The sequence below is a fragment of the Phaenicophaeus curvirostris genome, chromosome Z (genome assembly GCF_032191515.1).
Source record: "Phaenicophaeus curvirostris isolate KB17595 chromosome Z, BPBGC_Pcur_1.0, whole genome shotgun sequence".
Classification (NCBI taxonomy): domain Eukaryota; kingdom Metazoa; phylum Chordata; class Aves; order Cuculiformes; family Cuculidae; genus Phaenicophaeus; species Phaenicophaeus curvirostris.
In genome coordinates this window covers 62,008,620-62,033,805 of record NC_091431.1, presented here as the reverse complement: position 1 = coordinate 62,033,805, position 25,186 = coordinate 62,008,620, and the positions used below count along the sequence as shown (strand labels likewise).

The 25,186-nt window shown below is 39.0% G+C and overlaps 1 protein-coding gene across 2 annotated transcripts in view; it reads right to left on the bottom strand.

Moving 5' to 3' along the window:
• Nucleotides 1-24,452, bottom strand: part of FYB1 (FYN binding protein 1) — a 62,489-nt gene extending 38,037 nt beyond the window's left edge. Inside the window, exons 1-2 of one of the 2 annotated variants that reach the window (XM_069880094.1) lie at nt 23,585-24,452; nt 1,604-2,750 (exon numbers count right to left, since the gene is read on the bottom strand). In XM_069880094.1, coding sequence (XP_069736195.1) covers nt 1,604-2,750; nt 23,585-23,587 — 1,150 coding nt within the window. In that variant the 5' untranslated portion in view covers nt 23,588-24,452. The remainder of the gene's footprint in view (nt 1-1,603; nt 2,751-23,584) is intronic. The other variant, XM_069880095.1, reaches the window with a different exon arrangement.
• Between the last annotated feature and the right edge of the window lie 734 nt (nt 24,453-25,186).

Genomic DNA, 25,186 nt, shown 5'->3' with positions numbered 1-25,186 from the left:
AGACATAACTAGACGAAATTACTTGAGCTAAAAAGTATATGTGAGAATTGAATATATCCTTTACTTTCTGAGCTCAATGCAGACAATGCATTAAAAAAGAAAAGAAATAAAAATCCATTAAAAATTAAAACAATATTATTTTTTTTACTGTCTTTGTTTTTCTCATGCACTGGGATCAAGAACAGCTTTTCTCCGAAACCATACAGCCTGAAACTTCAATTTTAAAATGTGATCAGGCTTTCTCATTCAATCATCATTCCTAGCACCTGATGCTATGAGAAAAAAGAAAAAGCCTCCTTTATCTACTATAAAATGCATAATAGAAATGTGTAAATGGCATCAGTGATTCCAAGTGGAAGTAATAGTGGCCGATTCTAGCTTTTTAAAATTATCAAAGAATGCCTAACAGATTTGGAGGAAAACTCTAACCCAAAAGTTTGAAATAAAAGTTATTTGAGGGAGAATTAAGGACATTCAGAACCTCCAAAAAAACTATCTCTCCTTTGAGGAGGTAATAGTGGATTTCTGGGCCTAACTTTAGGAAACAATATTTTACATGAGATTTTCAATGAAATATTTTGAGTGCCTGCGAAACAGCTTATATTATTGTTGCAACTTGTCTTAAGCAGTGAAAGGAACCTGTTGAAGGAGAACTCTTGGCAGGAGCAGAGTCACAGTAATTTCTTTTTTTTTTCACAAATTTTGTGCCACAGGACAGTGAGGCAGAAAGTAAATGCAGGTAGGGAAAAGGTTTTTTTTTAAATAGGGATTTGTGTCCTCCCAGAGTTTTAAAACGTTCTTACAGAAGCTTTTATCACACTCAAGACCTTCTCAAATTTTAGAGACACCTTGTGACAAACCTTAATGTTCATGCCTGAATTCTGACTCATAAAGTTCAGAGCTTGGTTCTTCATAAAACTGGTGAGGCAGAGCCTCAGATGCTACTAGCAGCCACACTACAGAAATCATGCAAACCTAACAGAAAACGTGAATCCAAGAGACACTTTGGGAGTCTTGATTCAGCTCTAGTATGAAATTGATGCAGCTCTATGTGGGAACAATTGATTCTATAATTTTATGTAGTGTTCAACTTTCTAAACAAACTCTAAAATACAGCAGCTTATAGGGTCATGCTGTGATTAGTCATTGTGAAAGGCAAAAAAGAAAAAAAAAAACTGTGGTTACTACAGATTGCAGTATACCACTTCGGTCACCTTCAAGCTCTGCCCAGGAAGCTGCTGTTCAGAACAGGACACAAAACATTGACATCTCATTTATAGGAAGTCAGGACTTAAATGTTTGTTCAGAAAAATAATTAAACTCCCTGACACAAGTTATAGAGACATCTAAGTAGTCTTGAAAAATAAATAAGCCTGATACAGAAAGCATTCATCCTATACTTTTTGCTGAGCGAGAGAGAATATAATTTTAATTTCTGTCCTGTATGGAAGAAGTACAAGCATAGCATAAAGTTTTAAGGGTTTGTCTGACACAGGTTTTACGTTATTTCTGAACAAAGGAAGAGTTTCCGCATAAAATGAATTGGGAACTAAACACATAAAAAAGAAAATAACCCAAGAAAGCAATAACAGAGAGAACTCACAGTCATTTGGTCTGTTCCTCCGGAAAATTTCCAGGTCCACACTGGGAGGTCTGCTGGGCTTCTGTGGGGGCTGTCCCAGCTTGAACAGTGGGGTCAAGGCTTTTCGCCTGGGGATTCCTAAACTACTACCTCCATCCCCTTTTTCTTGTGATTCACTTGATGGCCTTCCTGCAGCAAGTGCTGTGTTTGTCTTATGAAACTTTGGAGATGAGACCGATTCTTCCTGAATAACTTTGTTGAGAAACATGTTCTTGGCAGCATTCATTCCCTTTTCTTCAGTCTTATGCTCTACGGTTTTGGGGATGCCTTGAGGTGAGCTGGACTGGTGACCAACAGGCTTCAGAGTCACACGAGAAAAATGACTGCCTGCAGCTTCTGCAGCACAGTTACTATTTTCATCCATTTCCTTTGTTGCTTTAAATGAGTGTATATTTGGTCTAGGGCTTGATAGTCCTTTTTGCAGAAAAACATTTTTATTAGAAGTGTCTTCAGTGTGGGAGACGTCATGGTTTAGAGAAGGTTTCTGTGCAAGAAGTGGTTTAGAGAGAGGAGTCTTGGGCTCATTTTCTTGTGCTGCAGGTGTGAACTTTTCCTTAACTGCATTTACTTTGGAAAATGCTGGTTTTCCCTCACTGTCCTGTGGTGCAAAATTTGAATTTGGTTTTGTTCCCAGAGGACTTTTTTCTTTCTCCCGAGGAGCAGAGTTAAGGAACTTGTTCCCTGCAGGTTTTGGATACAGAGGCTTTGGCTCTTCCTTTGCTAAGTCACTGGTTTTTGTGGGAGGTTTAGCGCATCCAGCTTTTCCATCATTTTCTCTGTTAGCTGCCTGAAGCTGAACCCCAAACCTTTGTGCCACTGGTTTCAAATATGGGGATTTTGGATCCTTCTCTGTTTTATCATCAATTGAAGGCTTGACCCCCAGAGGGGGCTTAGGATGAACAGGTTTGTGAAAGGTACTGGATCCTGAAGTAGAAGCTGCATTTTCTTGACTTGTAAATTTCTCAAGTACTGCTTTCTTCGTCTGTAGTCCTGTATGGATAGGTTGTCCTGGGACTTTGAAGGGTCGACTGTTACCAGTAACGTCCTCTCTGGTGTTGTTACCTGTGTTAAATTTCGCCATGAGTGACTTCACATCTGACTTGCCATCCTATAAGCACAAAAAAGAGAAAAGAAAGAGCAGCAATGAGAAAGTCCCCACTGCAATTTCACACGTACTGTACTTTAAAGAGTTTCCTGGTCTGAGGGTTGTAGTACTGCTGATTGGCTGTGGAGATATTGCAGCACATCTTCCTGTAGGGTTAGAGGAGCTGAGCATTTTGTTATATCCTTACTGTGGTTATACAATGTTTTAAAATTTTCAGTGCATGTACTACGTTTAGGCAGTGTTGATGCAGTTCCTTTTGGGTATACCATAATTTCTGTTTCTTTATGATATTGGGAACCGAACACTTAATAAATACAAGAAAATGTATACTATTTAAAAATTAACATATCCCTAAAAATATGAATGTCCTGTGGTGAGAAGCATAGGCTGTACAAGAATCTGGATTATGTACCAAACCAGAATTATTCCTGCCAGATCTACGGAGAGCTGCAAGTTCATTTGTGAAAACAGAAATTCTTCAGGGTTGGGAAGTGTATGTTAGTTTTTCTTTCCCTTCTCACCAATTTTCTTCTCTGCTGTTCCCCCCCCCATCCCCGTTGGTCCTTGTTTCTCTTCTCCATTTGGAGTCCGAAAAAAACTGTGCATATGTGGATGGAAAATGAAAATATGTGGAATGAAATATGAAGAAATGACAACCAAGACACCCAGATACTATTAAAGATACTTAGCTTTGGACTGGGTGTGGGAGGAGGAATTTGAACAATTCCAAGTGTATAAATGCCATCTTCATTAAAAAATATTATAATTTGTCAGCCTTATTCAATACCTTTCAGCATCAGTCTTTAATATGAACTGAGAGCATACTTTAAATACATTTGAACTCAGCATACTTAAGACACAGCACAGTGAAGGAAGGAGGCAAAGGGTGTGAGTAGGTCCCGTTACACTGGAGTGGGGCCACCTTTGGGTTCCAGCAGCTCTGAACAGCAGGGACTCTTTTCCCAGCCCATAGTGGCAGCAGGGGTGCAGCTACAGCACATACACTAGTGTATCAGATACACATCTTGTTCAACTGGGAACTATTTTGTGTGTGGAAGTTAATAGATAAGACTAACAGTATAAAGCATGAATGTTAAAACTAGAAAGGGCTCTGAATTATTTGTTTGGAAACAAATGACAATCACTACAAAGCACAATAAATAGGGATCTTGAAAACATTTAGAAAGATGTTGAAGATTGAACGGTGTCAATATTCACTGCAGTTCAGTGGGTGTTCAGTAATTTTTTTATACTTCATTAACAAGAGCTTCTAAATTGGTCTTTTGCTCTTTTTGCCGTCTGTTTAATGGTATTATATCACATTAATCACCTTTTATAGTTGAATAGTTTTACCTGTGGCTGCTACAACTTAAAGTTACTTACAATAAATGCAGACAAAGCAAGATAGACGTATATGAAATTTGTCGTCAGAGTACCACATTGTTATCTCTTTTGCATGTACAGGGAAAGGAGGAAGTACACATTTACTGGGGAGATTATCAGGTTTAAGCCATCTGCTGCTGGCTGACGAGCACTCACACACACATACTCAGTTACACGGCAGCGATATGTATATGTATCACTGATCATCCAAGACTTCTCCCACAATACCTTGAAAAGCACTGATTTTACCCATTTAAAATTTAAGAAAACGTATTGCGTCAAACTACAGTAATGTGAATGTTCTGGAGAAGAGACATTCAGCATGTAGACCTTTTTGAACTGGGAAGTGTGGCTTTGAAAAGCTTTCTTGTTATGATATATGGTTTTTAAGATGTTTTCTACATCTTTGCATTAGCTAGCGCCATTACATATATACTTGCTTTCAAATACACTGAACCATTCACTACTGCTGTGCTAGGAGTGTCAATGGATTCCTTTTAACAAATTCCTTCCAAGTACTGTAAGCAAAACTTGCCTTAGTCACATAGATTTACAGTCTCTCCAAGTGTAAAAAGCTCTTGGGCATGTGGAAGTTCTAACAATCAGCAATGTTACCTCTCTTTTATTTACAGAGAGTAGTAGTAAGTGGCAAAGATAATACTGAGAATCAGAAAAGAGTAAGAAACTCTGTGAAATCTTTGGTTCTCTTTAATGTATGTCACCAGTTCCTGCTTTCATGAGCTGTGTTATGCTAGAAGCCATATTGTGGATTCTAATGCACAATATGACTGGCCAGGTGGACAGACAAGGAACTAGGAAAAGAGAGAATCTTTTATTTGTGGTCCTGCTCTGTGGGGTAATCCCCACAGTTTCTGTGTTTCCCTTCCCAGAAACAACAGCTACTACTTTTCCATTAGCTCATAAAATAGGTTATAAATCATGAAATGGGAACTTGAAAAGATTCTGAAGTGAGATAAAATTCACACTACCCTTCCAACTCCAAGTGCAAAGTGCCCATGGGACACAGGAGTCTCATGCAAGAAGTGCCTGAGTTATTTTCAAACTCTCTCTTTGTGGTCTGTTGGGAAAGTTAGTGCAAAATATTTTGGCATTTAAGCTTCTAATCTGAACTGGAAGCAGCACGTAAGGTGCATGGTAGCACTGCTTTGATACAAGACAGCTGCATTATTCAAATGTTTGCTCAAATCTACAACAATATCCAGGTTTCAGCTCCCATGCCATAGATTCATCATATACTTTCCCAGTTTCCCACTGCCTTCAGCAATGACTCACACAGATACCAAGTACAGACCTCTTCCACAACTACATAATTACACTTCAGTGTAAACAAGTACAATTCTCCATTATTTACAATATAACTACACATTTCTGTAGAGAAGTACGGAGTAAGGAGAACACATGAAATATGAAGGTTCCAGCTGTATTCTGGAATTTTCTGTGAATATTCCAGTCTCAACTAGCAGCCTGATCATAAACTCTTTGTTTTGGCATAAATATGCTCTCATTATTTATTTTCCAATCTTGGAGAAGTCAAAAGATCATTTCATTTCAATTTCCCCTTGTGTTTGCTCTTTCTGCAAACAGCAATCAATGAAAGGAATAGAAAATATCTGTGCATACGATCTTTAATTAAGCAAATGAAATATACATAACTGTTGACTGTACAAGGAATTGTGCAGTTCTTCAAAATACATGCACATCTGATTTATAAAGGAAAAATTTCATCTTTTCTCTTCCTACCTGTAAATTTTTCCTTTCTATTTCCAAGTAACAGGATCTAAACAGGTCTTTTAAAAACTAATAATCTTTTAACAGAATCAGATCTTGATGAGTTTGCTAGAAAGTATTGAAATAAACATTATAAAGCTATGCCTTTAAGAAGAAAAGTGTGTATACTCATGAATTCTGTGGCAGAAATAATCACAGAATCTGGTAACCACTAAGGGAATCAAGCCCTAACCCATGGGAAGTACGTAAGGAATATGGAACAGGACAGAAAGGACAAGGAAAAATGACACATGACAATTGCAGAAAAATACAGATCTGAAAACTATTTAGCAACATAAAGTCCTGGTTTAACTTCTGCTGAAGATAATGGATTTGAGGGAGGTTAGCTGCTTGCACAAAATGCTTGTGGCATTCTGAATTCATAATAAATTATTGCTTGGCTATTAACTTTTCCACATAATCTTCCCTTGAGTCTAGTTACAATTAATAGTTAAAGAAGAGTGAGTGCAGTGCAGTATTTGGAAAGTGGAGTTAAGATGTCACAATACCTTGTGCCTATGAATGTGGATAGCGGAAGTATGAAAATAAGGCAGAAAGACAGCACCTGCCCAAACAAAAAAGACCTGCTAATACAATGATTGGTATACAAGAGAAACTAGTCCTCATCAGGTACTAAATAATGAGGTAGGGTCTTCTGCTCTCTGAGGTGTATTTGAAAGGCAGGTCCCTAGGATGGGGAGACAAGACAAACTACAGGAACGTGAGATGGCAATATAGTTCATACACTCCAGGTCATTGTGAGACCAGGCCTCTTCTCCCAAGTGACAGGGGACAGGACAAGAGGGAATGGCCTCAAGCTCTGCCAGGGGAGGTTTAGGCTGGACATTAGGAAAAAATTCTTCACAGAAAAGGTCATTGGGCACTGGAACAGGCTGCCCAGGGAGGTGGTTGAGTCACCTTCCCTAGAGGTGTTTAAGGGACGGGTGGACGAGGTGCTAAGGGGCATGGTTTAGTGTTTGATAGGAATGGTTGGACTCAATGATCCAGTGGGTCTCTTCCAACCTGGTTATTCTGTGATTCTGTGATTTTCTTGCGCTTTTTTGGCATGAAATCAGAAAAAAATATCAAACCTTGGCAACTCAGTCTTCAACACAAAAGCTTGACAGCTTCAATTTTCCATCAAGAACTTCTATCCAATAAGAACAGACTAAATAATATCCCATTCTGAAAAAGGATAGTTTGGTGTTGTGGTTTTCTGTTTTGTTTTTGTTTTTGTTTTTTTTAACATAGCTATATATAAGCATGCAGTTTCATGATACTTAATAATTTGGGGTTTTAAAGTAATTTTTCTCACAAATCAACAGTTTTCAGAACAATGTAGATTTTCTAGCAAGTCTGTCCAGAAGCGAAGCAGGCAGATTCATCTTGACTCAGAACACTGTTTATACATAGTATATATAGTGACTGTCCTATGAATATCTTTGATTTGACTCTGGTTATTCCAGTAAAGCTAATGTAACATCTCCAAGTCTCTAGAAAGAAAAACTCATGTTCCTGCCACTGAAAAGTTCCTACTCTTGTTTCTAGAATTTCAACTTTCTGTGTGATTTTAAAGAGAATTTTGTGCAGTTTTAAGCCATTGAGTACCATCCTGACTCACTGCTGAAAAGAAAAACATTTGCCACAACACACTATGAACAAGATATATACGCTGGTATCTCAATCCAGAGTCTGGTATATTGTAAAATGCCCCACCCAAAAACGAGTCAGCCTCAAATAATGCAAAAGGAAATACTGGAAAATAATTGCCTTTAAGTGATATAATTTCTGCTATTCTTCAAAATGCAAAGATCACTTAAATTAAAACTGCTCCTTGTAAACTTTCAGGGAATTAAACAGAAAAATGAGACAGAGAAAACTCTTTTTTGTCAGTCTCATGTCTTTTCAGCTTCACAAGTAATTGTCAGTAATGTCTATGATTAAAATTTTCAGCTACATGAGGTTATATGTAATACTTCATACTGATTCATTTTCTCCTGACCTTTGCACATTTATTTCTAAGACAAACATGTACAATAGTTTACCTGGATTCCACAAAGCTCTCCAATATTTTGATATAGTCAGAAGAAGTGGCTCTACAATGAGACAATCCATGGGTTTATCACCTACCTTAACAGCCTGGTCTTTTTTCTAAGAGGAATTCTGCTTCTCATGTGAAGGTTTGCATAAGAATGATAATTGTGGGTTTCACTATCATGCTGAGTAGAGAAAACTGCTCTCCCCAGGATATTAGGCAAGAAGTGGTGGGGGAATAGGGAACTAAAACATGTCCAGAATATTTGGCTGCAGTATTCACCATGTGATATCCAAAAGTATAAGACTCCATTTACCCCATATTGCAAAGTCCTGTGAAGCTATATTGGTGCATACAAGCTTGACTCTTTACAGAATAATGACTATTGAAATTATGTATGGTAATTACAAGCATAAATACAAGAGTGGGCTGACCTCTTGAGTCATAAAACCAAGTCACCTGCTATCATTGAGCATGATCGCATACACTCCCACTTACCAGGTGTCAGGCAGTATGTTTCATCATAGAATCATCATCATCATAGAATCACTAGATTGGAAAGGACCCCCTGGATCATCGAGTCCAACTATTCCCATCAATCACTAAACCATGCCCCTCAACAGCTCATCCACTGTCTTTCAAACACCTCCAGGGATGGTGACACAACCACCTCCCTGGGCAGCCTGTTCCAGTGTCCAATAACCCTTTCCATGAAATTTTTTTTCCTGAAGTCAAGCCTGAACCTCCCCTGGCGGAGCTTGAGGCCATTGCCCCTTGTCCTGTTGTCACCTGGGAGAAGAGGCCAGCACCCTCCTCTCTACAACTACCTGAAAGGAGGTTGTAGAGAGCAATGAGGTCACCCCTCAGCCTCCTCTTCTCCAGTCTAAACAACCCCAGTTCTCTCAGCCGCTCCTCATAAGGCTTGTTCTCCAGCCCCTTCACCAGCTTCATTGCTCTTCTCTCCAGAGCCTCAACATCCTTCTTGCGGATCTAAACCTGTTTTTGTGCTGAAGGGAGACCCACATGAAAAACGCAGAACTTTCTACTAAACACAGATCAGCGAAGCTGCTGGAGCTCTGCACAGTAGTGAGATTGCAGAAGAAAAATTTTGTGTCTTGGAGCTTCATAAAGGTTGTTTGAATCCTCCTCATTGCCTGTCGCTTCTCTTTCTGCACAACTTAGTATTTTCTGAACCTCTTTTGGATTTCAAAATAAAGTATTGCAACAGCTTGATATTTCCAGCTTAATTTCACAAAACCTTCTATTTAGCTAGTTCAGAAGCTCATGAGAGTGCAGGAGTGAGATTATTTGAGTTGCAAACAATGCCATGTGCTTCATATTTGTTAGTTGCAATAATAAATTTGTTTTTACTAAATAATACAATGTTTTTTTTCTTAGTGGAAGAAATGCATTTCTTTGTGCTATTCATTCCGCTAAACACTGTATATTATTTATAAAATCACTTTTATTTGTGAAAGTAAATGATGATGAAGCATTTAGGATGATGAAGCATTCAACGATGATGAAGCATTTGTTATTAATATTATGGTAGATTAGACTTTCCAACTGTTGTTATTCCATCTTGTGGTCTTCATGACAGTTTTAAGGTGCTAACTGTAGCAATATAGTCATTTTGCATGGGTAAACATGACTGCAAGTGTTTTCTCACTGTATCGGTGACAGACAGATCATGCAATGATCAAAGAATGAGCTCATCTTTGCATCTCTGAGTGCTAGGCATTTCCTGTCATATTCTTTTTCATTCGATACAAAGAAATAAATATCCCTAACTGACAGAATGCTGCTGAGAATATAATTTGCAACAAATACAACGAAAATAACCATTTAAACTGTGAAACTGCTGTGAAAGTTGCCCATCTGCAATGTCTACCATATGCTTTTTTCACATGCAGGTGCAATAGTTTCCTGACTCCTGTGGTTTTTCCACTTATTTCTGTGAGGAATGTTTATGAATGGTTTGGGGGTATAAGCTATTTTCAGATGAAGGAAGAATCTCAATTAATGTTTTAAGGAATAGGATTCACAACCCTGAAAGCAGCATGTAGATATCTTGCCTTTTTTATTTTTCAAACAAACAACAGCAGCAAAAAAATGACAAGATTCTATTTAAGCAAGACAAGAATATCAATAATGCTAATGTCTTCTCATGTATAAGCATGCCACTATGGACTCTGTATAGATCAACACCAGCATCTAAATCCCAGTGTAACAATGATGTGTTACTGTTTTCGTGTGGAATTTCTATACTGCAGTTTTAGGTATTTTTTTTCTATGAAGCCATTTATTTGGCTTTCTCTTTCCATGTGCCTTTGGGAAAAGTGGCTGCTTAGGAATTAAAATTGTCAAAAATACAGGAAATAAAAAAGGGGAGAGAAAGACCGTCACTGACTTCCTCAGCCCTAAGTGCTAGTCCATCTTTTAAAGTAATTTTTCATCTACTGATGTGTTTCTGTGCCCTGAAATGGTTTGAAAGATTGGGCATTTTCATCTGAACACCTCTGGCTTTCCTATTCAATACTCACAGTGGATATCATCATAGTCACGATCTTACTACCTTCACAGGTGTGTCAGTACCATTGTAGGAGGTGATGTAAACAGAAATGAAATAATACAAAGTATTTTGTTTTTCTTTCCATGTTATTTTTACCCTGCTTAATTTCACTGATCTTAGCCTATTACATAATCCCAGAACAGGTGAGACCTTAGTGGTGAGTGAGGGTGGGAAAAGAAAAAGCCAGAAATGTTTGGCTGGGGCAGGTAATCCTTAAACCATGTATAAATAGAAAAAATAAGTACATGGAAGAGAACCTTTAGGCAGGTGCATTAGTATCATCAAAGCAAGTCTGACAATCTCCTTGTTAAGTCAGAATAGTGTTGCTCTGTTTAACTGTAATATACAACACATGCATACACATAGAGTGCTCAGCAAGAGAAAGTCAATGTTAACTCAGTTTTTCACTGAAACGCCTGCTCCTGACTTCTCTGCCTCCCTCTCACAGGCCTTTTGCCTCCCAGGGGCAGACAAGGAGCAGCAGCAGAAATGACTTATTTCTCCATTAATAATCTCTTTGTACATACTTGTACCAAGCGAGTTACAGTCTACCTGGTTTCATGCAGCTCCTGGGGGACTACATGTCAGGTATGTGAACTTTACCAAGTCGCAAGGCAGAGAGTTAGCAGTCCTGCTTAACAACACTGTGCCACTCCCCAGAGTGTCGAGTTCTGGGGAGAAGTGCCATCCAACTGTGGCAACAATCTTGTTACAGCATCACTTTGGAAAGTACCTGATTTTCTGTAAAACCTCAATATTCCTTGACACTGGCAAAAGCTTCTACCAGCAATTGCTATGGCACCCTATGAAAACAAATTTTTTTTGTAGTGTCAGTCGACGTTATCTTTGTGTCTGCACACAGGGCTAGACTTCCTGAAAAATGTGCCGTTGCATTTCCATTGGCTTGCCATTTGAAGGTGGTTCTTAGTATTTCTGACACAAGTTTGATGTGGTCATAAGTGAAACAGCAGCATTCTCCCATGTCTACATGCACTATTATGCTTACGGGAACAACCAGGGTTTCCAGATACTGTTCATGGACAGCTGACACACTATTCCCTGAAAGCTCCTCAAGTCAGTGCTGAGGCTCTTTTAAATCATCATAATTCAATTTCTGTAATGTTATAACCATTTACTATTGTTACTCTATTTATATTTATCTGAATATGGAGTACAGAAATCTGTTTCCACTATATGTATTTTTCCAGGGAAAGGTAGAATTGGCAGATTCAAGAAAGAGGTCAAGCGATGCTGACAGAGTCTCCTTGCCCTGACTACGCTTTTTGAAGGATGCATTTCTGTCACAAAGGAAAGCCCAGTATATTCCTGAGCATCACAGTCAGGTGCATGTTCAGCTGTTTCCACTTGGCTGTATGCACTTTAATAGATCATTCCTTCTAGAGTACAGTCCTTCCCCTGGACATCTAAACCTGATGCAAAGCACCTGCATATAAAGCAGTCTTACATGCAAAAACCCAGAAGGCTTTCTTTTTCATGATTTGACCTCAGAAGTGCTCTGTTGGCTCAAATCTTAAGAAATCCTTTGAATACAAAAGGTATGGACTGTCGTGTTCCACTGAATCATCATCTGCTCCACACTGCAGTCTCCCCTCTATGCTCTGTCCCTGGGCTGCCCCTCAGTGTCCCGCACTGTGTCACAGGCTATTTCCTGACCCTTTGTCTGCAAAAGTCACTCATGAGGGAGGCTCAGATTAAGCAGCTTTTGACTTAGGCTTTTTCACCCTGCAAGCTTTGTGGCTTTAACCTATGCCAGTGCTCCTGGATTCCACCAGCCTAGGTTCAGAAGTAGGAATCGAGGGGGAATGAAAAGCAGCATAGCAGCAGAAAATTCCCCTTGCCAGACAGACCAAACAGAAATACCAGGCTTCTACAGAACTCTTCATGTCACCAGAAAACTGTCATGAAAGTGCAGAGATCGCCATAGTGGTCAGGAGCCCTGATGCATACAGACGTAGCCCTGTGAAGCACGGGCTGGGAGGACTCCTGGAGCTTGACAACACCCTGCATATCCCACAGCTTTGCCTCATTGAGGACTACAGATGATCATCAATCAGCTTGATTAGATTAATTAAGGAGCTAAATTGCAGGTGATGTGCTTGTAGCTGTGAGTTTGCAGCATCTAACTCTATTCTGAGGCAAGGGGGATGTGGAGAGGACCTGGTGGCCACCTTGCTAAAGCAAACAAGCAGGCTGACTGCCTGGGAATATCCTAGAAGCTGTGTATGGGGGAAATCAGTAGCAACTGGAGAAAGAAGGAGTTGGGGAGGATGGGCAGCCCTTTCCTTGCCCTTATGACATCCTTCAGACTCTCTAGCCTGTGAGCCTCAGCAGTGGCCATGCCTGTGCTCTGCCTTACCCTGCCATCAGCTCACGGGGCCCTGATTTGCTCTGTGCCTCCCTGCTGTGTCTGAGCTTGTTATGGAGGGACCTAGGGCTGACTGAAGCCAGTGTAAGCCTGAAAGCATGGGGAAGGCTATCTTAGAAGCTGCTGTCAGCTGCATCCTGGCACCCAGAGAGGGAGCATGAGCTGGGAGAAGGGGAGATTAGGTAGGAAGAGAAGGAGGAAACAACTTTCTCAGGGAAGAAACCCCTTTAGTTTCCTCCTTATATACCCCCATGTAAAAGGCTTGGCAGGAGATTATCCACTAGCCCCAATTCCCCCTTGGTATCTCCCCTAGCTGCTGATACCATGAGGGAGAGGAAATGGAAAAGTAAGAGGAACAGAGAACTTCAGCAAAGCACCTCTGACTTCCCTTTCTCCTCAGCACGTCCTTCCCTGCTTCTTCCCAGCAAGCAAACAAATGTGCAAGAACATGCAAATACCTCACCAGGAGTTCTGCAAACCCTGCAGGAGGGAGAGGGGGATGTCTCTGGACACTCCATGCTTTTGTACTCAAACCTAACACCCCCTTTCCTGCCTTCTTTTATGTTAAAATCCTACTAGCTCTTCAAGTCTCCTCTGCTTTTATTGCAGAGAAGCAAAATAGAAACCTATGGTTCCTAAAAAGCTTTCCAGCTGCAGGCAAGGTCATGCTCTCACTGTTTGCCATTTGCATTCTCTTATAGGGGCACAGAGGACTCGCAGCTATAATGTCTGTGCCTCTTCAGGTATCACCTAGCTCAGTTATCATGAGCATTCTCTGGCAAGTGGGTAGCAAAGGCCCCTCACACTTCAAAACCTCCTCCTTAGACCTCTGAAGAAAAGGTTTCAGATGAGAGCAGTTTAGGCTCTGTTAATGTCATATGATTTCTTACCAATAGCTCTTCAGACTTTTTGCTTTAAAAAAATGGAAGATCAGACCTACATTTACTATCTACCATCCAAATCATATCAGGAGCAGACAGGTTGCTTTTGCTTAAAAAGAGTAATAATTCCCAAACAGATTTTCATAGTCAATTTTGATAAGTCAAGCAATCCCTGATAAATAAAGACAAAAATGCATTGTAATGAAATGCAGTCGACTTCTTTTAGTACCTTGTGCTCTCAAGAATGTACCTGTCACAAGTAGGGTCAAATTTGAAAACATCTGAAACAGAGAAAATTAAGACTCAAGTTAAATCCTCAGGTTTAATGAATCTTTTATGATACTGCCTCTGTACCCTTTCATGGTGCTTCTGTGATAATTAGTATTATTTAGTATAATTAGCTAATAATTTTAAAGCCTCTTCTCATGGTCTCGTATTTTACCTTTTTAGTTATCATACATGCTAAATAAAAAGCATTTTAATACCCTAAAACAGGAAGACGGAAGGGCCAAGTTAAAAAAAACAACAGTGCTTTGCAGTTTAGCCTGATTTTTTAGCAGAAATTCTATCTATGTTGCAGTGAAACCTTCCTGGCTTATTTTGTCAAGTCAGTTTTCCCAGGCAGTCACACATCTAAAGAGTGTGCATTTTTGTCTCTGTATCATTAACAACTTTCAGCAAATAGATGGCTACTTTCTCATGCAAGTCCTATTGACTTATTAAAGAGCTGGATAAGGAAGGAAAACTCTTGTTTCCCGGGTGGAATACTTCTTCTGTCTTGTGCCAGGAATAACAGAAGCATCCAACAAGGAGCTGCACTGTTTTGCTGGCCAAATGCCGCATTCATTTGTATGAGACACCGTGTTACACTGATTTCTGATATCATTCTGTAATGTCTCTTTTTTGTAACTAATATAGTAGTTTGCACTGGGGAGTATTTACAAAAATGTCTATTACATTCTTAATATTTTAATGGGTAGTTTCTCCAAGGCTGAGAAATTCATGCAACACAAAATAATTTTAGCAAAGCTTCACAATTTCAAGTTAATCCAGCATCATATATTTTTGTCTCTCATGAAGATTTTTTCAGTATCTAGCCCTCTTCATTGAAAAAAATTCTTGAAAAATTCTGCTTATTCTAGCATGTCCATGGATTTGCAAAGGCCAGAAAGGGAAAGGTTCTATCATGGATTTTGTCCTTCAGTAGTATTCAATGACATATAGATTCTCTGCTGCTGGAGTTCATAAGCAGTGAAAACACACGCTGAGCTGTTGGTGAAAAGTGACGTGTACAATTAGCAGTTTGTGAACTGGTTCAAAATGACATGTAGCACTAAGGGTTGAACCAGGTTATATTTCGAGGTTTCTTCCAACCTGCACTGTTCTATGATTCTGTGAGAGCAAAGACTCTTGGTTTTCCTTGCAGTTTGTTCTGTTGAAATACTAGCTGCTTCCAAACTGATCTGCAGGATAAAGTGCCACCATGCAAGTGATTAGTGTGCTTATCACATGGCTGAAGAGAGCCTTCACACAGGCAGTTATTACCCATCAGCTGATCAGTTATAACTTTCTGGACTCTGCAGTTGCATGACCAGTTCCCTGTTTCCCAGTCAGAACTGAGTCTCTGAACCACTGTCTAAGAGTATCGGGTCAAGGCCAAAGTAGAGCGAAGCAGAACTCTGTGACAGGATGCACTTAGGTGGTTGGTTTTTTTGGTATTTTGTTTGGTTTTTTTTTATTAGAGCTAAACTTCTGTTGTAAAGAGGTAGGGAACAGATTGGAATCCCAGTCTGTGCATAGTATCAGCTGGGAAGATGAGGCCGTACAATAAGGGTCTGGGGTGGAAAGCGAAATGTGTCACAGAAGAGTGGAAGAAGAAAGATAAGAACACATTTCATGTTCAGCTACTGCCACTGTGCAAACAGAGTTTAGGAATTCCCTGTGTTGGCCTGGCACTTTTTGTTTCTTGCTGCAGACACATTCTGCTTATTTATAAACCATTGTTCATCCGTTTACCCACCATACATCCTATGTACCATTTCTGCAACTCCTCCCATAAGTCAACAGTTAAACCACATCAGTTGAAAATTCACAGTAGTAAAAAATAAGCCTATGCTGTCAGTTACCTCGATTAGTTGTACCTTCAGAGAAAGTAATAAGTTCTCAGTTGATGTGGGCCATGGGACACTTAACTGTTAAACTTCTGAACTGTTTTGCCTGTGTAAAGTCCTCTACTGTTTTTCACTGCAGTGTTTGTAGAGGTGCCTCATCCACCTCTCCTTAGTTGAAGATCGTTTTATGTTATGTGTCACTGAAAAAATACAGATTAAAAATACTAGAGGAAAGAAAATGAGAGAAAAGGGACTGAGGCATGGGAAGGGAGAGTTACTTTACAATCCAGATCATTTCACTGCCTGAGGTTAGAGGACACGGCATTTATACCAGCAACACGAAGAAACACAGAATTAGAAAAACTTCATGAGAGGAGGACTTGGGTGGAGAGTCCCTAACCTACTGTACCAGAGGAGGAGAGGGAAGGTAGGCACAGACACATTAAATATAGCTTTAGGATAGCTTGGCTGGTGAGACAGGAACAAGCAAAATGCAAACACAGTGTAATTTCTGTGCCATGCATGGGAAAACATCTTCCTGTACCCATCTACCAGCCAGTGCTATACTGCAAGGTCTCCCTCGAGAGAGAGACTTTTGTTCTTGTTATGCTTTTCTCCCTGGACCATCTGACCAGTCACAAAACTGGCCAAACCTCAGAACTGCTTTCATGTAAGCAATGTCATGCCCTCTACTGTGAAATATCTTGTGTGAGCAACACGTTTTCAAGGATTGTCAGAAATGAAATCAGGTACATGGAAAAATGTTAAATCGTGAGTGTTAAAAGTTTAATTAAAAATAAATTCAGTGCTTTATGTGTTTTCTTAGTTTAGTACAATTCCTGACATCAGTAACAAAGACAATGATGTGTCTTAAATACCACCAACAAAGAGCATGATCCCACAGCATAAACATTTCAAAACACTAAATAACTTAAAAATGTTCCTGTGGGAATTTTATTCAAAACCAATAAAGTTTAAAAATGAAAACTCAATACTATCCAAACATCTTTAAAAAGAACATTTCAACAAAAAATTTACCAAGCCCTTCTGCCTAGGATTGTCTAACATCCTCCCAATGGCCTGATCCTTTGGACTTGTAAGAAAGTTTATTTTGACTTTCAATGAATTCTGATCCCTGATCCTTAGCTGGTGAGAGCAGGTTGATCACAAATCCTGCTGGCTTTGAAGCGCCTGGTTAACCTGTGATATAAACCAATAAATAAAATAGAAAGTTAGGTTAAATACATTCATCTTTGTCTCTGACAATCACAGCAGAAAACGAGGATCAGTTTTCCATTTGCTGAAAGTCATTTTAGTAAAGTCATCTCAGGCAGAGACTGTACACAAAGCCCATGTTCTGAAGCCTTGTTGGCATATTCAGAATTTTTTCTTTCAAAACTAATAATTCTTCCTTCCTGCTCTACTCTCCTTTCTTTTTCTGAGTCGCCTCTCTCTTCTGCTGACATCACTTTTCCCCATTTTGCCCCCTACCAGGCATGTGCTACCTGGGAAATGAGAGTTAAGTGGGCCATGTGTCCTCTCTCTATCATACACCTGCCCTGCAGCCATCTGGATCGTCAGCTTCTGAGCAGAAGGGAACCCTAATCCATGCAGCAATTTCTCTGCACCATTATTGTGTGAATATTTTTTCTGTAGTGTCATTCCTCGGAGCCTGCATGACAGTGACCTCTAATGGGAGAGCCACTCCACTTACAAATCATAGCCTCACGGTGTAACGTGGAGCAATGTAGGAGGAATGGAGGTAAGGAGGAAGCTCTGGGAGTCACCTTGTCCAACTATCTTCTCAGAGCAGGGACAATGCCTGCACATTGCTCAGAACATTATTCTGTTGTGTTTTGGCTATATGTGAGGATGGAGCTTCTGCAGCCTCCCTAGGCTATGGCAGTATTTGATTTCTCTAACTGTTAAAACAAAACACAGATAAAAAGAAAAAAAAACCAAACAAAAACTCTGGGATTTTCCTTTTTGTGTCTTATTTCCAATGTCTCTTATTCCCGTCGCTTCTCATTCTGTCCCTACGTATATCTGAGATGAGTCTGGCACTCTCCCACTAGATATTTGAAGACAGCAGTAAAGACTTTGCTTTGCCTTCTTATCTCCATGCTGAACAGTCCCAATTCCTTCAGCTTCTTATTTGTCACGTGTCCTAGTTCCCTCATCAGCTACTGTGAGCACAATGAATTGGGTTGTTGCTGCTGTGTCTGCTTAGTGCGTACCTGCTGCCCTGCTTTAGAGGCATAGAAGTTATGGCTTCTTTCTTAACTTTAATTATGCAGATTCGGTTGCTCACTAGTCTATTATTTGCAGACAGTTGAATCAGCTGTTCACAGGGTGCGTGCTAATGAGAAGGAGACATTCAGCAAGGTCTCTTTCAGTTTTGTCGTCACCTTACAGAGGCTACAGGTCATGACAGATAAGGAGGCAACATGTATTAACCTTTCCGCTCCAGAGCTCAAGTGTCTGGGAAAATAAAATTTTCCATTTTGTTGCTGTGCAGGATCACATTGCCAAATTTATTGTTAAGCACTGACTAGATTGAAGGGTAAAGCCAGTGTGCTAGGCATCTGTTAAAGGATGGGCCATTGCATCATCAGTTGCAGGAAGTAGAAAGGCACCAGTGGCTGGCTGAGGGAGGACCATAAATTGACTGCTCTTACAATCACAGAATCATAGAATGGTTTGCATCAGAAGGGACCTTAAAGATCATCCAGTTCCAACACCCCCTGCCATGGGCAGGGACACCTCCCACTAGACCAGACTGCTCAAGGCCCCATCCAGCCTGGCCTTGAACACTTCTGGGGAGGGGACTAGTACCTAGATTTGAGCCCTAGAAGCTGCTATTAGAGTCTGAGGAAAGGTGATTTTATTGAAAACTCATGTCATGTGCAGAAAACATTGAGATCAATGGCATCCTAGTGGCAGAATGAGGAATGAATTAGAAACTGAGATCCAAAAAAATAAGAGGTGGGAGCAGTTGTAGGGACAGGACAATTGGAGGACAAACTACTGGGCCTGTAAACACTTGAAGAGATAAAATGGATTTTCCAAAGGATTTGGAAAATAGTTTAAAAATTACTAAGATACAGAGCAGATCAGTGGCTGTAGCTAAATAATTTTGAGAGGCTTTGCTCTGGAGAAGTGAGAGCTTGGGGACAGATTTCCAAATGTTTTTCTTCTCCAGGGAGAGTAAGAAGGCCAGTCTCCCTATGACTTACTTTCAGAATCGAAATGCAGATGTTCTCAGCGGTTTAGAGAAGGGTCATGGTATTGTAGAGGTTGTGACACTTCCCCAAAACATGCTACACAAGTAAGTAATGGGAAGAAAAGCTGTTAGAGAAGTGTCAGCAGAAGTAAAGAACACCTAGCCATAGCTGAAAATCCAAGTTGCATGAGAACCTCTGAGCCCCATTTTATTGTCTGAAAATGTAAGCCCCCTAAAATAGTTGAAAAATATTTTGCCAATATTTATGGATTAAATTTGGAATTTTTCCTTATAAGTCCCATTTTTAAGCATGTGTAGTGAATTGTTTTCATGTTCCATGCCTTTCAATGATGACATTATAAGTTGTGGGCCACTGTTCACAACTTCAATGCAAGAACATGGGTGAAGCTTTCTTTTCGTACATTTCTGTGTACTATTTCAATACTTGAATTTCTATGTACTTCAACTTTGGGATTGAAGGGTGCTGCTGAATTCAGCTGCTATTTTTGTTCATTTCAGATTTTTCCTGTGAAAAGTCCTGAACTCTGATGGAGAATTACTTTTATTCTTTTTTACTTTGTTGGATTCTCTTACTTAGACTACCTTAAAAAGTTGACCTTTTATTGAAATGAACCCACAAACCCTATCAGACTCTTAAGCCCATACCTTTCATTCAAGTGTAGATTACTCACTGACAGCTATTAAAACTTTGTGCTTACAATTTTCAATAAAACAAAACAAAAAAGTGCACCTTTAGATATTCTTGTGTTATCTGTCTTAAAGCATCAGAAGACATTCACAAGTTTAGTCCCATGAGACAGGTATGGAATAAATGACTACAAAAAGTCTCAAAACACAGTAGGGCAAATGCTGCCAATTCTCATCTTTGAATGTGACTATAGAGAAAGGCTTTATTAAAAGGCTTTAATCAATGGTGACCATGGAGTTTCAAGGAAAGGAATCAAGTGTGGAAAACTTTTGTGAAAGTGAAATGCTGGGTTTTTCTTTCCAAATTCCTCCAAACACCTCTGGTGCTTTTAATAAAGCAGATAGTTTTGCTGTACTGGAGAAAAGGAGCCAGGATCCCTGCATTAACTTGTGTAATTTACTCTATGTTAGAGTAGGAAAAGCTGACATATAAAATCCAACATTTTTCCTGTTTTCGTTCAGGTGGCAGAGATAAAGATTAGGGTTATTTTGTATCTTAGGGTGAAATAGATAAACATGGTGTGTTCCGTATCAGCTTTACATTTACATTTGTTTATGAATGTGATTTATCTTGGGTTAATTTACATATTTAACACATTTTCCTATCTTAGATGTTTCATTTTTGTCCCCTCAGGAACAGGGAAATCCCTAAGGTTGTATGAAAGTTCAGCAAAGGTATTGTTGTTCTGAGTTTTATGAGTCTCTGCAAGTCTGTGTTTTCTCGAAGCTGCAAAGTACGGGGGTGCGAAAGGCTGGGGTTCATTCCACTCCTCTTAAGTAGGCCAAGATATTGTCTGATTTCAGTGTGAATGGGCTGAACAGAGACATGGTTGGATTTAGCAAGTCCTGGCTTGCCAACAGTCTTCCTTAATAATGTCACAGGATTCTAATTAATGCATTGGAATAATATCATGGGGCTCTCAGTTTGGCAGCAAGACACTGTAAGATAACTGGGATGCCAGTCTGGGATGTTCTGAGTGTAGTTTGGTCCCCTGTGCCAATCTAGAGGCATCACTGGCATTACACAAAGCATAGCTCCCCTTATGAATATGAAGAAGCTTTTTGTGACCAACTACTAGAGTAAATCTCTTCACTAAATTGCTCTACTTTTTGAGTAACAAGAACTTGGTCCCAAGCAATTAATGTATTTTGACTATCCTGGAAGAAGGCAAAACCATTTCCAAGGTGAATGCTACACAACTACAGCACTAGCTCTGACTGAGTTATTTCAGGTCAAGTTATGATACAACAGCTGTTCTCCAAGAACTGCCTGTGCGGAGACTTCTTGTCTATAGTCAAATAAAGTGGATGACAGAGTCTGCCACAATTAAGAAGTGAAGTTAGCAGCACTGATGAGACAGTGCAAATGCTTTCCAAACTGAGATACCTAGAAAATGTGCCATACCTTACATTTAACAGCTGTTCTAGCTCCATCTGGATGTTCTGATTAAATAGATACCAACGGTCTTCTCTTCTTTGCTGGATGTTCTGATTAAATAGATACCAACAGTCCTGTCTTCTTTGGTGGATTTTTTTTTTAAGTTCTTTTAATTTTTCTTTAAAAAAAATCCGCCTCAAATAATAGATGTAAATAGACCAATCAAATTCCTTGGTTGGCCATATCTATATCAAAATGTTTAACTGAATTCTCGTGTCTCAAAAGTGGTTTTGCTTCTGATGATAGACCTGAGAATTACCAGTATCACTGCAAGAAGACTGGTATGCTAAAGGCTGTTTCTCTAGGTGAAAAAATCAACAGAGCTTGTCTTGACTTGAAGTCAAAAATGCAATCCTTTTTGATTCTGTTCATCAGTTTCAATCTCACATGAAGCTACACTTACCAGCAGCTATTATTGTTGTCCTAGTATTTTCTCATCTGAAATTATGTCTAAGTGTTTTGGTTTAAACTTGGCTCAATTATGAAAGTCAGAAATGAAATAGCGAATTCTGTATTTTGGTCTTCATTTGGACCTGAGGATTCTGCAGATCTAGTTCTGCTCCTTCCAATCTCCTCCTGTGTGCAATGAAACAGAGACCAATTTCATGTTCAAAAGGTTGACTTTTTTGTAGGAATAAGTTTGTTTTCTTAGCTGCTCCAGCCTCCGCTACTTTAAAACTGCCAGAGAACAAACTTTCTTATATTACTACTCACTTCATCTTCTTCAGTTACTTGTTTTGCTCTCCTCCAAATTTTTTTCCTATCTTCTCTTATTGCTATAATATTAATTTTCACCTGTGCAGCTTCAAAGAAAAGAACAAAGAATGGGATTTGCTTCCTCAGTGAGGCTTCTGGGTTGCCTTTGATGCAAAGATGAAAGTGCTCCTTCCCCCCTAGTGCTATATAACATTGTGAAGGAAATATAGTAAGCGTATGAACTAATGCTTTGCATTACTTTGAATTGTCATTCATATCTGGATTCAGAGAAAACAAGTTGGAACTTTGAAAAGATTTAAACAAAAAAGTGAAACTATTAATTGTTGCTTATTTTTAAACTGCTTTTGGCCACAACAGAAGCCCTGTGAAAAACATATTTGCATATTTACATATTGTTTCTAAAGAAACCCTTTTGTGAAAGCAGCAAGACACTTTAACCATGCCAGAATATTAACTCTGTTTGCCTTGCAAACTTTAATTTAGGGTTTTGCAAATACAGACTCTATGTAATCTGGGCTCCTAAATAACTAGCTCAAGTTAAAGAATCTCTGTGGCAACCAGAATATGGTAACAGAACACAGATATGCTCCTTTGGTAGAATTATTGCCCTTGTTCAGATCACATCTATCCATATGTAAACCCAGAAGAAGTAAAGAGAGTTGAACTGAATTATTTGCACTAAAAAATGCACTATTTTGGCCTTTGGTACTTGGTTCTACACAGTGGGATTCACTACAACAGAAATAAATATAATATCAAATATATGGCTTATATTTTAAATATAAAAAGTATGTAAATACTTTGAGAACATTGCTTCAGATTCAAGAAGTCTATCTTTGTGTAAAACAGAGACAAACTCAACCAAAACCCTCTGAACTTTGAGAAGCATTGTTAAGTATAAACTGTATTCTGTATTCAATCCTATTTCACAATGCCATTTTTCAAGTGTTACTTGGAATGGATAAAGTTAGACCTTTTCCCCCATGAAGATACTGAATTCTACAGCTTGGGTTCCTTCCTAAGTTTCACAAGACAGATACTCCTTTCTCTTGAAACAAGACTACTTCAAATAAACAATACTTCTTTAGTAATATTACCTTCAGGGAAAAATTGCTGTGTTTGGGCATATGTACCATGATGAAAACATACAATTTGCTTCAAGAGATTTAAACTATTTTCCAGAGCAAAGATGACCAGAAAAGCTATTCAGATTTCACACTTTTCAATATCTATCTGTAAAATCACTTTAATTTAACCTAATTAAAAGGCTTGATCCATTCCCATTTCTTACCAGACACCCGACTGCAGAATTTCTCTAAATACACAAACTAATTTGATGGCTTAGCCCTGCGAGAAACAGTTTTCTCTTCCTTAATTTTGAATGCCAGAATCAGTAAGGCACATAGAAACCAGTTCACATGATGAAAGAACTAAAAAAACTAAAAACTTTCTTGATGCCCTCAAAAGCAGGAAGTCAGCCGAAAGGAACTGAATTAAAAAATATTAAAGTTTTACAGTCACATTTGCTGCAGTTTTAGTACTAAATCATATGCATCTATGTAATAAAAAGTAAATGAATAGAGCTCTGTACTTACCATAGTTTTGGACTCTCTGCCTCCAGAAGTCTGCTAAAGAGTATGTTCTGTACTAGAGAGAGTAAAAAATGTTCTTTGTCCTTCACTGTGAACTTCCTTTTTTGAAAGTGTATGTGGCCTATCCAGCCTTCACAGGAAAAGATATCAGCAAAATCCTTGTTTTGCATATTATCAGCGACCTAACAGAATTTTTAACAGCATTTGTTTGGGATACACTGTGGCACTGTGAAGGACACATGACAGTGAGTGAGCATTCATTCATTTTATGACCTCCAAGATTATAATGAAAAACAGGTCTCAGCTGATGAGAAAACCATATAGTTACATTTTTTACTAATCTTTGAATTAAAAAGGCAACTATATTTAATTTTTTATCTTTCATACTTGGGGTTCCTGAATTTTGGTGTATGCAGGCTTCACTACCAACCCCATGAACACCTTCTCCCAGCTCAGATTGTCAAAGATATTTAAAAGCTGAAGTAATTTTATTCCTCTAATAACTAGAAATATATTTCTGCTAATTAACCTTTGACTATTCAGCTCTTCATAGCTGATATTATCAGAAAAATAAGGTTGTCCTGGTCTGACCGGATATTAAAGTTCTGCACTACTGCAGACTTCCTATGCAGAAAAAAATGAAGGAAGAAAGGGCATACGGCCAGAAATCTCACTAATCTGGATCCAGCAAAGAAAGCTCAGATAGAGGGCTTGATGTAAAGAGATGAAGGAAGGAAGGAGTGAAGCACATGCTAAATACAGGGGATAGAAAGACAACACTGATATATTTTGGGTGATGTCCAACTATTAAGTAAGAAAACTGACTGTTCAATAAGCAATCTTCTCTTTATAATGTAGTGGGGGACAAATAAAAATGGAAGTAAAGTAGTAGAAACTACCATGTCTGTGTCACAAGGACGATTTAAACTGCATCCTATGAAGAAATCAGGATTTCCCCATTATCTCAGTACTAGAGCAACAAGAGGATGGCTGCATTGCTGTAAATCCCAGACCACTGATTTTCAATTAAAATGACAATAAAAAGTATCAACATTATTGATAGTACAAATACCTATAGGGGTGATTAGAAAATATATTACCTATTTTCTAAAAATCAGAAAATTACTAGGGCAACTACAGGCTTATTTGCTTGAGCACAACATTAAGCAACTCTAAGAACAGATTTATTAAAACCATTTGGAAGATAAAATATTAGGTATAGGTAGCTACATTTAAGATAGGTTTCATTAAAGATGGAATACATCTGAACAACTTAATATCTGTTTTACAAATTTTTACTTGCATTTTTTGGCAAAGGTTAATACAGTTAACTTGATCTATCTACATTTAAGCAGAGTCTTTCATACTATGTCCTTTGTAGAATTTTAAGTGATGAGAATCAGGAGCGGATGTGACGGGTTAGAAAGACTGCAAAGTAGATCAAGAGCTGGCTAAAGCAACATCAGTTTAGAAGCAGAAGGGGAATTTTTGAGTTTAACTGGGATCACTAGCAGCGTTCTGAAAGCCTAGATCATGGGACTGATCCTGCTCATTACCTGGGTCAAGAGTGTGGGTCAAGAGCTGGGCACATATCTGAAGATAACA